This window comes from Myotis brandtii, unplaced genomic scaffold, assembly GCF_000412655.1.
Source record: "Myotis brandtii unplaced genomic scaffold, ASM41265v1 scaffold537, whole genome shotgun sequence".
Classification (NCBI taxonomy): domain Eukaryota; kingdom Metazoa; phylum Chordata; class Mammalia; order Chiroptera; family Vespertilionidae; genus Myotis; species Myotis brandtii.
In genome coordinates this window covers 526,101-537,468 of record NW_005369971.1, presented here as the reverse complement: position 1 = coordinate 537,468, position 11,368 = coordinate 526,101, and the positions used below count along the sequence as shown (strand labels likewise).

The 11,368-nt window shown below is 60.2% G+C and overlaps 3 protein-coding genes across 3 annotated transcripts in view; 1 reads left to right on the top strand and 2 right to left on the bottom strand.

Annotated features, from left to right (window-relative positions):
• The window catches only part of TUBGCP6 (tubulin, gamma complex associated protein 6), a gene marked incomplete at its 5' end in the record, with an annotated part of 16,475 nt that extends 14,956 nt beyond the window's left edge, over positions 1-1,519 (top strand). The window contains 6 exon segments of the mRNA XM_014549183.1: positions 1-155; positions 237-431; positions 512-644; positions 725-938; positions 1,024-1,223; positions 1,343-1,519. The exon segment at positions 1-155 is cut by the window's left edge and continues 16 nt beyond it. Of these exon segments, the coding sequence (XP_014404669.1) occupies positions 1-155; positions 237-431; positions 512-644; positions 725-938; positions 1,024-1,223; positions 1,343-1,434 (989 nt within the window).
• A 277-nt stretch (positions 1,520-1,796) lies between these two features.
• Positions 1,797-10,240, bottom strand: LOC102251165 (selenoprotein O). The gene is made up of 9 exons (XM_014549181.1): positions 10,132-10,240; positions 9,786-10,044; positions 8,442-8,622; positions 7,574-7,704; positions 6,908-7,188; positions 3,347-3,497; positions 2,392-2,577; positions 2,117-2,273; positions 1,797-2,017 (listed from the first exon to the last, which is right to left on the bottom strand). Exons 1-9 carry the CDS (start codon positions 10,238-10,240, stop codon positions 1,844-1,846), a joined length of 1,629 nt encoding a protein of 542 aa, XP_014404667.1. The 3' UTR covers positions 1,797-1,843.
• A 2-nt stretch (positions 10,241-10,242) lies between these two features.
• Positions 10,243-11,368, bottom strand: part of TRABD (TraB domain containing) — an 11,651-nt gene continuing 10,525 nt past the window's right edge. Inside the window, exon 8 of the mRNA XM_014549180.1 lies at positions 10,243-10,308. Coding sequence (XP_014404666.1) covers positions 10,243-10,308 — 66 coding nt within the window. The remainder of the gene's footprint in view (positions 10,309-11,368) is intronic.

Here is an 11,368-nt window from a genome sequence, read left to right as displayed (position 1 = left end):
CACCCCTCCCCAGCGTGTCCCTGGTGAACAAGGCAGCGGTGGACTACTTCTTCGTGGAACTGCAGCTCGAGGCGCACTTCGAGGCGCTGCGGCACTTCCTGCTGATGGAGGACGGCGAGTTCGCGCAGTCCCTGAGCGACTTGCTCTTCGAGAAGGTGAGCCTGTGTGGTGGGGCCGGTGGGGCCGTGGCGGCAGCGGCTGCGGGGCGGCCTTGGGACCTGCCTCCTCTCCTGCAGCTGGGCGCCGGGCAGACGCCCGGGGAGCTCCTCAACCCGCTGGTGCTCAACGCGGTGCTGCGCAAGGCGCTGCAGTACAGCTTGCATGGGGACTCCCCACTCGCCGCCAACCTCTCCTTCGCCCTCAAGTTCCTGCCGGAGGCCTTCGTCCCCAACGCTCCGGATGTGCTGAGCTGCCTGGAGCTCAGGTACAAGGTCAGCAGAGCTGGAGGTGTGGCTGGGCTGGGCTGGGCCGGGCCTCCAGGTGTGCTGAGTCGTCGTCCCCCCCCCCGCAGGTTGACTGGCCCCTCAACATCGTCATCACCGAGAGCTGCCTGAGCAGGTACAGCGGCATCTTCTCCTTCCTGCTGCAGCTGAAGCTCATGATGTGGACGCTCAAGGACGTGTGTTTTCACCTCAAGCGCACAGGTGAGGCCTGCCCACGCCCACGCCCACGCCCCTCAGCTTCTGGTGTTGGCCATGCAGCAGCTGCTCATCCCTCTGCGCAGCTCTGGTGAGCCCTGCAGCCGGCTCCGTGCAGTTCCGCCAGCTGCAGCTGTTCAAACACGAGATGCAGCACTTCGTGAAGGTCATCCAGGGCTACATCGCCAACCAGATCCTGCACGTCACCTGGTGTGAGTTCCGGGCCCGGCTGGCCACAGTGGGCGACCTCGAGGAGATCCAGCGCGCCCATGCCGAGTACCTGCACAAGGCCGTCTTCAGGTGAGGCGGGGGCAGAGGGGAGGCGTGGGCACCAGGGTTGCCCTGAGGCCAGGTCACCCACCGGCGGCATCGCCCTTGCTCCCAGGGGCCTGCTGACGGAGAAGGCGGCTCCCGTCATGAACATCATCCACAGCGTCTTCAGCTTGGTCCTCAAGTTCCGCAGCCAGCTCATCTCCCAGCCCTGGGGCCCAGCCGGTGGCCCCCACGGCGCTGAGCACCCCAACTTTGCCCTCATGCAGCAATCCTACAACACCTTCAAGTACTACTCCCACTTCCTTTTCAAAGGTGAGCCATCCCGCCCTGGCAGGTGGGCTGCCTGCAGGCATCGGGGCAGAAGGGCAGGCAGGGCCCCACCCATCCCCTCGCTGCTCCTCCCACCCATCCCCTCGCTGCTCCTGCCATAGTGGTGACCAAGCTGGTGAACCGAGGCTACCAGCCCCACCTGGAGGACTTCCTGCTGCGCATCAACTTCAACAATTACTACCAGGACGCCTGAGCTGCTCGGCCTGGTGCAGGCATGTAAAGGTGCCTCGGGCGGGCCGGGGCAGAATGACCACACAGAGATGGGCCTTGGGAGCTGCTGGTTTATTAGGGGCGGCTCCCAGAAGCAGGAGCCGGCAGCGCCGGTCCTCCCAGGCTGCCATGGGGGTTGGGGCTGCTGTGTCCTCCTGGGTCCGGTCCCTCTGCTGAGCTGTCCTTGCGTGAAGCAGCTTTTTATGGGGAGCGTGCTGCTGGCGGGGCTGGGCTGGGCTGCTGAGTCGGTGTCAGACAGAGACGGGTCAGGTCCTGACTGGACGTCCCTGCCGTCATGGAGAGACGGGGTGTGGGGCTGCTCGCTGGCTGGGCACCGCCTCATGGACTCAGTGTCACTTGGGGCCTTGGGGGCCTCCCGGCCTCCAAGGCGGTTACGAGGATCACGTCACACACAGCTCGGCGGCCCAGAGCGGGGGCTTGCTGCTGTAGGAGCGGCGCCTCTCTGCTGTGCTGCCGGCCCCCTCAGGCTCAGCGGCCTCCAGGACCTCAGCAGCCTCCCCTTCCCTGTGGTACGGGGCCTCCAGCAGCTTCAGCACCCGTCGCACCTGGAGAGGAGCAAGGGGAGGTTATTGGGGACCCCTCCCTCCCTGGCCCAGCCCCTGCTGCGGGACCCAGAGGAAGAGGAGGGACTGGCGGGCCCTTGCCTCTGAGAAGTCTCCGTTCTCGGCAGCCTCGATGGCATTCTGCGCGATGTAGTTCCGCAGGACGTACTTGGGGTTGTTGGCGTGCATGACACGCATGCGCTCAGCCTGCCAGGCGTCCTCGTCAGCGGCACCCTCCCTGTCCTGCTCCAGCCTGGTCCTAGAACCACAAGCCCCCTTGGCAGCAGCTGCAGGTCCCCACCTCCTCCATCGGGTTCCCAGAGCTGGTGCCACACAGTCAGCACTTTGCCGACCCTGCACGTCCAGGCTGGACTCACCTGTACTCCTGCAGCCAGTCAGCCCAGTGGCCCCTGTTCCTGCTCAGCAGCTCGGCCGGGCTCAGCTGCTCCAGCCGCGCCTGCTGCTCTACGCGCTCCAGCTCCTTTGTGACGTTGGCCCGGGTGCCAATGAGCGCGAAGAGCTGCGGGTTTGACTGCGCCAGCATCAGCATCATGGAGAGCTGCCTGGGGTGGGGAGCGGCTCTGAGTGTGTCCAGGAGGCTGCAGCGCCCCGCCCTGGCTGTGGACCATAGCCTGGGACTGCTGCACACCTTGACGCCTGTCCCAGAGGAGGGATGGCCTCACCTGCCCTGCTGCACCCCCTACAGCCTGACGGGGAGCCCAGGCCCCATGGGTGAGGTAGATACGGGCACCTGCCAGCTGGCCACCCTTGTTCAGCAGCCCCTCCTTGTGACGGGCACAGCTGCACCCGAGGAGATGCCACAGACCGACTCAGGCGGACCCTGGGGTGGGCAGGGCACCGTTTGCCCCCACCCAGCACCGACTTCTGGGAGTTCACTGCAGTCAGAGACAGGTCCTGCCGGCCAGTCCACCCTGGGTCCCGAGGCCTCACATTAAATTCCTCTTGACCAGCCTGCAGGCTTGTTCATTAAAATGCACAGCCACGCCTCCGTGTCTGGCCCTGAGTGTGGGCTGCACCCCAGGGACATGTGTGCTCTTCCCAATGGGAGATGGTGCAGAAAGCAGGGCCCAGTGGAAGCCTGAGGGCCACCGAGAGCAGAGACCACCGTCCCCCAGCCCAGGCCCTGGGCCTCCCCATCCAGTGTCAGCATCACTGTCCTTTCCTCTGACCGCCACTCATTCCTGGGAAGGGAGCAGCTGCCCGGGCCCCAGGTGTCCAGCAGCACCAATGTGCAGCCCCTCACACGCTCTGCTCTAACTGTCTCTCCTTTTCTGGAAACAAATTCCAAGGGAGCAGGACCTGAGCACCCACCGGGGGTCCATCTGGGGCCGGAAGGCAAGCCGCAGCTCCTCCAGGGAGGCGCACTGCTCCGTCAGCGCAGTCAGGAACTCGGCCAGGCCGGGAGCCTCGGGCCCCACTGGGAAGGAGCTCAGCAGGTAGAAGGTGTTTGTGAAGTCGGCACCTGGAACACACAGCTGCTCAGGTACAGGGAGGCGGAGGCCAGGCTCTGCTGCCCTCGTGCAGAATTGCCTACGACAGACTGACCCCACTCCATCCTACGGGGGGAGCCGCCTACGACAGACTGACCCCACTCCATCCTACGGGGGGAGCCGCCTACGACAGACTGACCCCACTCCATCCTAGGGGGGGCGCTGGACCTCACTCCATCCTACGGGGGGAGTCGCCTACGACAGACTGACCCCACTCCATCCTACGGGGGGAGCCGCCTACGACAGACTGACCCCACTCCATCCTACGGGGGGAGCCGCACTGCGTTGTCAGGCCCAGCTGTTCCTCAGCCCCTACTCTGGACCTGACAAGTCCTCAAGGTCCCCAGCCCGTTTCTTCATCTGTAAAATGGGTACAAAAGCGAAGGCACTGGGGTCAGCCCCTGGCCTCAGGAGCTACAGTGTCCCCAAGCCCCCGAAACATGCCCATCAGTCCTCAGTCTGACCTGTCAAAACAGTCATCGTAACTCCTAAGAAAACCTCCAGCCCTAGCCGGTTTGGCTCAGTGGATAGAGCATTGGCTTGCAAACTGAAAGGTCCCGGGTTCGATTCTGATCAAGGGCACATGCCTAGGTTGTGGGCTCGATCCCCAGTGGGGGACTTGCACGATCCAGCTGATCCATGACTCTCTCTCATCATGGATGTTTCTATCTCCCTCTCCCTTCCTCTCTGAAATCAATAAAAATAAAAAATAAAAATAAAAAACCTCCAAAACCACAAAAGAAACAAGAAGGGAATGAATTCAGTGTGTTACCAAAGAATCAACAAAACACAAGCAGCAATGGAGAAAATGAGGGCAAATGGTGTCAGACACAGACAACAAATAGCCAACTGGCAGAAGCGCTTCTTTCTCAGGAATCACTTAGAAAGTAAATGAGTTAAACTCCAATCAACAAGCAGGGATTGGCAGGATGGAGTAAAAAAAGTTCCAACTACACCATCTCTGAGACTCACTTTAGAATCAAGTTGCGAGTGAAAGGTTGGGAAATGTGTCCTGTGCAGATAACCCAGAAGCTGGTGGCCCTGACGTCAGACGCAATAGGGTTTGGGAGGAGCTGTATGATGTGCTCGGACGTGGACACGCCTCTCACACAGGACCACACGCACACCGAGTGGGAGCTCCTGATGTGCAAGGCGAACGTCCGCCAAACTGAAGGGAGAAACAACAGTCATGTCCACGTCCAGCAATGGGGGTGGCGTCCAGGTGGATGTTCAAGGACCCAGACCCCACACGCCAGTAAACACACTGGACCACAACACTGCCCGTGGGAGCCACACGCTCCCCAACAGACCACGGTGGCCACCAGACAAGTTCTAATACAGTGAGAAGGGCTGCTGGTATCTCCGCCAGCCACAGTGGAATGAAGCCACAAATCACAAACGGGAGGAAAATGGAAAATTCACAAATAATGTTGAAATCAACATAACCCAAGGGCCCAACAAAGAAATCACAAGGGAAATGATAAAATACTCAGAAAGACACGAGCACACCATGGATGCCAACTTTAAAAGATCTCTCATCACAAAAACAGTTTGTAACTATGTGTTCCCTAGAGTCACCGTGATCATGTTGCGTATACACAAGTATCAAATGGTGGTGTGCACCTGAGTGAACAGGTCATGTGTCAATCACATCAATTAAAAAAGACCTCAAATCTATCACCTGATATCATACCTAACAAACTAGAAAAAGAACAAAGCAAGATCAGTGAGCAGAAGGGAAGGAACTAAAGATTACAGCAGAGATAAATGAAACAAAAACTGAAAAGATCAACAAATCGATAAACTTAACTACATTGACAAAAAGAGAAGATACAAATAACTAAAATCAGAACCCAAAGACTAAGATTACAATGAATAATTACATGCCAATAAATCAGATAACTCTGGTGAAATTGGGCAAGTTCCTAGAAACACACAAATTACAACTGACTCAAGAAGAAACAGAAAATCCATAGTTCTGTAACTAGTAAGGATACATACTGAATTCCTGATCTAACACTTCCCCAAAAAGAAAAGCCCCGGACCTGACCCTTCATTGGTGAGTTCTGTCAACCACCACTCTAGCTGGTGTGGCTCAGTGGACAGAGTGTCAGCCTGCGGACTGAATGGTCCCGGGTTTGATTCCGGTCAGGGCACATGCCCAGGTTGCGGGCTCGATCCCCAGTAGGGGGCGTGCAGGAGGCAGCCGATCAATGATTCTCATCATTGACGTTGCTCTCCCTCTCCCTTCCTCTCTGAAATCAATAAAAATATATTTAAAGAATTATCACCAATCCTCAAACTCTTGTGAAAAACAGGGAACTCTTCCTGATTTACTCTGTGAGGCTGGCACTGCCTCGACACCAAAGCCACAGATACTGCAAGGAAAGAAAGCGACAGGCCAGTGTGCCAGGACACTAGCGAAGTCCATCTATTCGAAGGGCTGGCACCATGACCAGCAGGGTGTGTCCCAGGAGCGCACGGGGCTGCGACCTCCATCCCAGTGTGAGGGTCAGGGGGCTGGTCTTTGGGAGGCAGTGGGGACATGAGGGTGGGGCCCCCCGGGGGGACTCGTGTCCTTGTGAGAAGAGACAAAAGCTCCACCCTCCCTGCTCTGCCCATGAGGACCCAGCGTGGAGGCAGCATCTGTGAGTGAGCAGCGGCCTCACCAATAACCCCCCACGTTGGCACCTCCATCTTGGCCTCCAGCCTCCAGAACGGAGACATGGCTGTGGGCTGAGGCCCGTTTGTGGCAATTCGTTCTAGTTCACACGGACTAAGGATATGAATGAAGGCGTAAAGCCATGTGGTCGTCTCAACTGATGCACATGGTAAAAGCACCCAAACTGGAAACAGGCATGAGGAGGCGCAGTCCCGCCTGCTCTGTGGTGGCGGACAGGAAGCTTCCCTCCCGCCAGCTGGAGCTCTGGGCCAGGCCCTCTGCTAAGTGCAGGACCGAGTGTGGGACAGAGAGGGCTGTTTCCACAGCAGCGAAAGGGCCAGCCAGCCCGCGGCATAGCGGGTGGTGCTGAGCACAGCAGGCCCGTCCGCACAGCGCAGAGGCCTCCGCCTCGGTCAGCACGGGGCCTGCAGGACCCGGTGCTCGCGATGTCAGCCAGACACACGGCTGTGGGCTTCCCCTTCTGTGAGGCCCGCAGGGTCGCGGTCACAGGGTCACGTGGAGTCAGTGTTCACGGGGACAGTTTCAGTGGGAAGATGGACAGTTCTGGACATGGACGGGGGGCTGGCTGCACCACAGTGGGATGTACCCAACGCCCCTAGGGTGCACAGTGAGGACGGTGAAAGGTCAGCTTCACCTCACGTCTATCTCACTGCAGAGCGCGTACCGAGCCCACAGCGGCGTGTGCACCTGCCCACTCACCGGTCAGGTGCATGGTCTCCAGGAGCTTGGCCACCAGCGCCGCGTCCTCCTCCCGCTCAGCCTGCACGAGGCCCAGCTTCCTGCGCATCTTGCTCAGGTAGTGCCTGCGGAACTCGGCGTCATACTCCTCGGCCAGGATGGCCTGGCCCTGCTCGAGGGGCAGCTCGGGCACCAGGGCCTCGGCCAGCTTCTGCAGGTTCCACTTGCACACCTCAGGCTGCTTGCTGAACGAGTAGCGCCCGGCAGTGTCCGAGGCATTGCACACGTGGTCGGGGTCGTACCTGCCACGGGAGAAGGTGCTGCCCGTGTGGCTGCTGCTCCCCCGCCACCCCCAGGAGTCCTGGCCCCATGGGCTCAGCTCAAGGACCCTGCAGAGTCCTCGACTCTCTCCTGCCACCAGCTGACACTCCATCAGCCACCAGCCCTGACGGGTCCACCTCCAGAGCAGGGAAGCAGAGTCCTGCCTGCCTCCTGCTCACCACCTGCCCCTGGCCTTGCCCTTCAGTCCGTTTCAGGACATGCCGGGGGGAGGGGGGGAGCACCCTTTGAAAGTGCTTTTTCTCGGCTCAAAACCCTCCAGGGGACTCCACTGCTGGGAACACCGACCAGCTTGGCCTGCAGGCCCCTCCCCTGCCCAGCAACTCGGGCGCTGTGGGGTGTGCCCACCTGTCCAGGAAGCCAAAGGGCCCGTAGTCGATGGTGAGCCCCACAATGCTCATGTTGTCCGTGTTGAGCACGCCGTGGCAGAAGCCGACACACTGCCACTCAGCCACCATCCGGGCCGTGCGACGTGTCACCTGGGGCAGGACGGGCCTGGTTGCTCCCTCCAGCCCCCTTCCCGCCCGTCTTCCCCTCCCGGGGGCGAGCTGTGCTCCTCTGAGGGGCCCTGGCACAGATCCTGTCATCTCGACCAGCACTCGGCCGTGGGGAGAACCTGAGGAGACTTCAGGAGGGCTCTAGCCCCCACATACACCATCTACTTCTATATACTCACTGGTTTGGACTTTTACCAGAAAAATCATGAAGCCTGGCATCCCTATGACTCAGGCCCAACGGGAAGACCAGGTGGAAACAAGGAAGTTACCACATTGTCAGGCAAAACCCTCCCGGTCCAGGCACCTGTGCTGCCCAGGAAGGAGGCTCAGATGGTCTGTCCGGCCACCAGCCCTGCTGCTCATGCCCCAGGTCCACTGCTCAGCACCCCCTGCCGTCTCGAGGACATGCTGGCCACAGGGAGAGCAGGGGCCCCACAAGATATCCCAACGCCCTGTGTCCAGACCCTGGCCGGCAGGTGCCACCCTCCCCTGAGGCTGACCCCAGGCACTGACTGGGCAGCACCCTCCTCTCAGTTGCACAACGGACGCTCAGAGATGGCCCACGGCAGGTGTGAGCTGAGGGAGGGAGACGGTGCCACAGCAGTCAGCTCGAGTGACCAGCGCAGGACGGGCCCCCAAACACCTGCTTGGCCGGTGCCCACTTCTGGGGGAAAGGGGGCTGACCCAGGGCAGGCAGGCCTGGCACCTCTGGGACCCACCTCACGGAAGAAGGCAGCGTTCCTCTGCACGGAGTCGCTGGCGTGTGTGGCCTGGATTTCAGGGTAGAAAGTGCTGACCACATAGTCCAGCATCTGCACGCGGATGTCGTTCCTCCCCACGCTGGGGCCCGCACGGCCCGTGTGCTCATCTTCAGCCTTAAAGATCTCAAAGGACCCGAACCTGCGGGGAGGCCCGGGTTTCCACAGGTTAACCGTGACCCGTCCCCTGGGAAAAAGGAGAGAGAAGCCTGGCCCCGGACGGCAGCTGACGGCGGACACCTGGGTCCGAACCACCAACCAGTGGTACGAGCACAACAGGCTCACTGGCCACGCTCACAGCTCACACAGCCGGCGTGGCGGGAGGCCCAGGGACGCCCCCAGCTCAACCAGGACAAGGCCCCCTGCACGTCCGCCCACACCCAGGACGTGTCGTCACTGACATCCTGCCGTGGGTGCTCAGGGACCGTGTCCCCTGGGCCGTGAAGGATGCCCGGAGACGTGTGGTTGTCCTGACAGGTGACTGCCGGCAGCTGGTGGCCGAGGCCAGGGATGCTGCCAACACCCTACAGGGCCCAGGCCGGCCCCACAGCTGAGTGATGGGTCACAGTGCCCGTGGTGCCACCGAGGTGTCTCCCAGGGTGAGGCCAACCCCTGTCCTGGCTCCTGCTATCCCCGGAGGGCAAGAGGGCACCCGGGACTGGCCTGGGGACTGCTGAGCCATCATGGGTGCCCGGACACACACATACAGGGTTGGCTCGGCCCCACCGCCACCTCCTGACACACTGCGTTTGATGCCAAGCAGCACAGTGACATCTGGACGGACAAACAGGCTCCTATCAGAGATGGAGCCAGAGAGGAGTCTGCTGAGTGAGCGTGTGAGGGACATGGGCATGCCAGGCCGGTAACAGCCCCTTATTCATCATGACGCTACACGTGGCCACTTTCTTGGAGGATTTCAGGCAGCTCCTGTCAGACTCTGAGGGAGTAGCCGGCTGTCGTGGCCTTTCCCAGACACCTGCTTGGACAGTCCCGCCTCCGCCTGGCCCTGCACCCTCTTGGATGCTGGGGCGCCTGTGGACTCGCCGCCACGGCCTCTGCCACCCCATCCCTTCTGGCGGCAACAAGTGTCGGACAAGGAATCTGGGAGGGCACGACTGTCCACACGCAGGACGGGGCTCCTGACCCAGAAAACGCCTGGTACCTTCTGCCCGTGGGTCAAAGGTCTCCTTCACGGACAGCCGGCTTCCGCTGTCCCAGGGCACAGACGCTCAATGTATCTGAGCTGCACGAGCGTCTCCTCGGCCCGTAACCGAGCGCACGCAGACAGCCCACGGGAGCCGTTACCTGAGGAAGGTGGAGGCTATTCGCAACACGACCGCGCACGGCTCCAGCTTGGGGTTGCCGTCGTAGAACACGTCGCGCACGACCGTGGACTCTGAGGTGACACAGGCGCCGGCCCGCGTGGTGGGGACCCCCAGGTGGAACATGGCCTCGCTGCACAGGAACTCCCGGACGCTGGACCGCAGGACCTTGCGGCCGTCAGCCTGTCTGGAATCAAACACAGAGGTCACTGCGGCGCTGGCGGGGGCACTCCACCCCGAGGCTCAGTGCAGACGCAGGGGCCTGGAACAGAGCCTGCGAACAGCCATTTAGAAACCACCCACAGCCGCTCTGACATCATCATAAATACCGTGACGAGCCCCGTGTTGTCCCCGGTCTGGAGCCAGAGTGAGCGCTTGGCCTGGAGCTGGAGGCGCTGCGAACAGCCATTTAGAAACCACCCACAGCCGCTCTAACATCATCATAAAATATCGTGACGAGCCCCGTTGTCCCCGGTCTGGAGCCGGAGTGAGCGCTTGGCCTGGAGCTGGAGGCAAAGGGCAGTGAAGGCCCGTAGACGCCCCACACGGGACCCAGCCTGCTGTCACGTCTTCTCACACACACACACTCACACGGAACTGCAATTCTACGTTTATTCGTTTTACAAAAACAACAGTACACACACAACAGCGCTATGTGTAGTGGGGCGTGACCTCGATTCCTTGTATGCTTTTGACCTTTCTTTACACTAAGCCTCTTATTATTAATAGACTTCTTTCAGAACAGGTTTAGGTTCACAGCAAAATGGAGTGGAAGGTGCAGAGATTCTCATGCAGCCCCTGCAGCCCCACACGCACCGCCTCCCAGCAACACCCCCACCAGATGGGGCATTTGTGCCGACGGGTGAACCTGTACGGACACGCTGCATCCCCCGCCCAGGGTTTACATCAGCGTCCTCTGTTCTATGGGTTTGGACAAATGTATGATGACATGTACCCACCATGGGTGTCACAGAGCAGTGTCACTGCCCTCACATCCTAGGCCCCACCTCCTCATCCCTCCCCCATCCCCTGATCGTTCTATTGTCTCCAGTTTTGCCTTTTCCAGAGCATCACAGAGTTGGAACCCGACAGAGTAGCCCTTTCAGACTGGCTGCTTGCACTGGTCACATGCACTGGTTTCTCCGTGTCTTTCGCGGCCTCACAGCTCATTTCTTTTTCGTGCTGAATAACACGCCACTGTCCATGGACCACAGTTTCTCTCTCCATCACTCGCGGAAGGACCCCTTGGTTCCTTCCAAGTTTTGGCAACTCGCAACCAAGCTGCCATAAGCATCCACATGTAGGCTTCTTTGTTTTTTATTTCAAGTCCCAACTGCTCACTGCTGGTACATAGTAACTGACTTTTGTGTAGTAACTTTGTATCTTGTAACCTCGCTATATTGCTTATGAGCTCGTTTTTTGGTCAGTTCTTGGAGACAGTTGTGGGAAGGCGCCCTGCTGGGTCAGGCTGCCCAGATCGGACACGCCCCCGCCCGCCCGGAGCAGGGCTGGCCTGCGGGGCTTGGAAGCCTGTGCCGGGGACTGTTCCCAGGAAGGCGGATCCGA